The 4,041-nt window shown below is 33.3% G+C and overlaps 1 protein-coding gene across 1 annotated transcript; it reads right to left on the bottom strand.

The window, feature by feature from the left end:
- Positions 1-2,496: 2,496 nt before the first annotated feature.
- LOC111890381 (uncharacterized protein At4g22758) lies at positions 2,497-3,722 on the bottom strand. The gene is made up of 2 exons (XM_023886502.3): positions 3,083-3,722; positions 2,497-3,008 (listed from the first exon to the last, which is right to left on the bottom strand). The coding sequence occupies exons 1-2, from the start codon at positions 3,318-3,320 to the stop codon at positions 2,821-2,823; spliced, it is 426 nt and encodes a 141-aa protein (XP_023742270.1). The 5' UTR covers positions 3,321-3,722; the 3' UTR covers positions 2,497-2,820.
- Between the last annotated feature and the right edge of the window lie 319 nt (positions 3,723-4,041).

A 4,041-nucleotide genomic window follows, 5' to 3' on the forward strand; every position in this document is an offset into this window, starting at 1 on the left:
TTGGCTGGTGCTTTACAATATTTCACTTTTACTCGTCCTGATATAGCCTGAGCTGTTCAACAAGTATGCCTCTTTATGCATGACCCTCGGGAACCACACTTCCTTACGCTTAAGCATATTTTGTGTTACCTTAAGGGTACTATTGATTATGTTCTATTCATTCATCCGTTTCATGCCGATTGGTGTCTTGATATGATGTTGATTGGGATGGATGTCTTGAAACATGTCGATCCAAATTCGGTTCCTGTATTTATCTTGGTATTAATCTTATTTCTTGGTCTTCAAAATGGCAACATGTCATCTGTCGATCTAGTTCCGAAGTTGAGTATCGGGTGGTAGCCAATGTCGTTGATGTAGCTGCTTAGCTTTGCAATCTTCTTTTCGAGCTTTCTTTCCCTTTAACTCGAACAACGTTGTGTTTTGTGACAATGTGAGTTTCATGTACTTAGCTTTCAATCTTGTTCATCACCAAAGAAAACCGTAGTTAGACAATATAAGTATCAAAGTATATAATTATGGTTGAGCATGAGGATGCCCCGTAGTTACTTGCTTCAAGCTAGAGATATTTACCACACAAAGAAAACCGTAAGATTATATTTGAAGGGTTGTCGTCCCGACAACATACTTCAACGATCATGAGTAATTTAGACAATATAAGTATCAAAGTATATAATTATAGATATCAATAAGAACTCTCTTTCTTGTATTTGTTGTGCTACGATGATGGTATTTATACTCGGAGTAGAGTGTGCTAGTATATTAACTTCCATTTAATCGTGCATAAGATCTTTGATATCGCATGAGATCTTGTAGTCTTGATGTAATAAAGCTTGAATAGGCAAGCTTAGATGAAAATGTTACTTGGTTGCATGACTCCTTTTTTTGGGGATATAACTTCAGCTTTGATCAGGATATAATTGCTCAGGCTTTGGGTACAAATGTCATCATCTGTCAACATCTTATTTCTTTTGCCATGGGATTTAGGTTTGGGATTTTATAAAGAAATCTTCACACTCCTGGCATCAATCAATATCTATGGTTATTGTCCTCACACTCGCACTACAGGTGAAACATTTAGCATATTTGTACTTGAACGTTTCTAAGTAGATCTAGATATATGGATTTTCACGTTTTCGGGTTACAACAGGTGGTGGTGTATTGGTGTTAGGTCTCGTTTGATGCGTATCTTTCCAGGTCCAAACAGATCTTTCTGGTTGAATGGACCAGAAATACTGATTGATTTGCACAAAAAAATGATCTTTCCCAGTAAGATATGTGTTTCCCAGAAAGCCCCTAAATCATATCTTTCTGGCTGAATGGGTTGTAAAGACAATTATGCACCAAACCCCGCCTTTTTCTTTTTTTTCTTGGATTATTAACTTTTTTAAAATAACTTTTTTAAAATTTATTTTTTTATTGAATTATTACTTTTTTTCATCAGCACAGTTAATAAGATATACAATCAAACAGTATGGTTTCTTTCCCAGTCAGAAAACTTTCCTAAACAGAAATTATCAAACGGAGCGTTTGGAAGCTTCTAACTTCTAACGTTTGACAAAACGTTCCGTTTAAAACAAAAAACATCGTTTGGCACTACAAACTTCTAGCATTTAGTTTAATCAAAACGCTCCAAATCCAAAAGTTACTTCATATAGCGTTTAACAAAACGCTACAAGCTACCGGCTAGTTTTGCCGAACACGTCCAAAATTAAAGAGTATAGGAAATTTGGACTAAATTCATATAAACTTTCATAATTTATAATTTCAAATTACAAATTACATGCACATTCTTTTATAAAAGTTATAACCTCATATATATTCATTACCCAAATATTTAATTAAATTATCATAAATCTACTTACAATTTTATCACACTATATCTTATAAGGATCTGGATGAGTCTTATTTGTTATGAAACGACCTTAATGGCGTTAACGCCAACCACAAAGTCCAAAACTGTAATGTACTCTCTAAGGCTATCTCCGATGGGAGTTTAACGGAGAGGTCAATCCCCATTAAATTCTATATTCTCTCTTCTCATATATATATATATATATATATATATATATATATATATATATATATATATATATATATATATATATATATATATATATATTATTTTTTATTTTAAATTTTAATTAATATTAATTTTAATTGTAGTTTTTAATTTTTAATTTCATGCTAATTAATTTTTTTTAAAATAACAATAAATAAATAAAATGATAAATGATGCATATATATATATATATATATATATATATATATATATATATATATATATATATATATATATATATATATATATATATCCATTGAACTCATTCAAATTCAATGAATTGGAGATGGTCTAATCTAGAAAATCAAAATTTTTTATCTAAAACATTTTTCTATAAATTTTTTTAACGGTTTAAAATGTTACTACAAGAGATAGATTAATCAAAATTTAAACAAAGTTATCGCCGTAAGAATCATTGTTTGACAGCGAAGAACACATTAATCGGTTCAAAAGGTCGACGACTATTGCATCATTAAAATTGCGTATCATGTCCTTTAATGCAAGACAAAAAACAATTATTAAAAATAAAGAAGCAAATATATGAAATTGACAATTGGTTTGAAAAACAAACAAAACCCTAACCACAAATCAATTTCAATCTGAAATTCGTCACTATCTAACAACAATCAATAATTCCACAGCATCTGAAACCCATGCCCAGGGCGGGGTAATTGAAGAACTGCAGAACTTTCAATTGTAAGAAATAACGAAAATTCAAGATTGTAAAGAGATCATGAAATTATCTGATTCCGGTTGTAAATTCAATGGGAAGAAACTTTGAGATTGAGTGATTTATTGAACCATGCTTTCCAGCTGCCAGAGCTTTTTCTTGTTATTCCCACAGCCACCGGTTTCCCATCGCCGCCACCCTTCTCTTCCTTCTGAGGTTTTTTGCACAGCATGAAATTCCTCACTCCAAATGACCCAATCATGTCCCATGGACTCAAGGCTGAGATAACGAAAACATGAAATACATTAGACTCTTGAATTTAATCCAATTGATTCCACGATGTGGAAGTTTACCTTCGGTCCCGGAGATGGGACAATAGAGTACGAAATCATTGAGATTAGAGCCGAGAACGGGGAGACGGCCTTCGCGAGCGTAGGATTTAAGAGCGGTGTCGGTGACGGAAGCCACGAGCTCTTCTTCGTTAACAACAAAACGGATCGGACCAGCGCTTCCAACGACGGTGACGCTGATCAAAAGCCGATTCCCGCCGCCTTTGGCGGCCTGATTTTTCTTATGCTTCGTAAGCAACATTTTTCTTCGAATAAACAATTAAAAATTTTCCTCTGAATATCCTTTATACGGAAATAGAAAGAACAAAACAATCAAGTAAAATCGAATTCAATCAGAAAAAACGTGACGACAGTGATTAGACGGCGGCGTTAACGAAAGCAGATTCCGATCTCACGGGTCGACGCCGATGCAGCGGTAGTACCAGCCTTCCTTGCAAGATCCGAAGGAGAAAGCGGTGGAAACAGAAGAGATCCCCCTCGAGGGAAGGGGGGAGATCATCCACCAATGAATCAAGATTTCCACCATTCACAATTGGAATTTCCCAGGGATAATTTGAGAGAAACTTTTGGGGAAAAAGAGAAAGCAATTCGCTGGTGGAAAGATTAGGGTTAGGGTTTGGTTGTTGGTATGGAATCGATCGAATATGCCTTATTTATACGAGTCTAGAAAAAGGGCGTAACCGGCCGACCCCAGCTGGGCTTTCCTATTTTCCAACCCTACATCATTCACTATTTTTAACATATATAAATTCTCAAAAAAACACCCTTAACTTATTTATTCTTTACATATCTACTTATATTTCTTTATATAAAGTTTTTACAAATATATATTATTACAAAAATTATAACCAAATTAATTTTTTATATATTAATAACTTTTATTAGATATGAAAATTGCATTTGAAGATTATTCATACATTTTTTTTTGAAAGACAATTTTTAACTTTCATATATTTTAATTG

This window comes from Lactuca sativa, chromosome 4 (assembly GCF_002870075.4).
Source record: "Lactuca sativa cultivar Salinas chromosome 4, Lsat_Salinas_v11, whole genome shotgun sequence".
Lineage (NCBI taxonomy): Eukaryota > Viridiplantae > Streptophyta > Magnoliopsida > Asterales > Asteraceae > Lactuca > Lactuca sativa.

Coding starts and splice junctions, on each gene's coding strand:
- LOC111890381 (XM_023886502.3), bottom strand. CDS start 3,320: ATGTTGCTTACGAAGCATAAGAAAAATCAGGCCGCCAAAGGCGGCGGG. Junction 3,009..3,082: donor TCCCATCTCCGGGACCGAAG/GTAAACTTCCAC, acceptor TCGTTATCTCAG/CCTTGAGTCCATGGGACATG.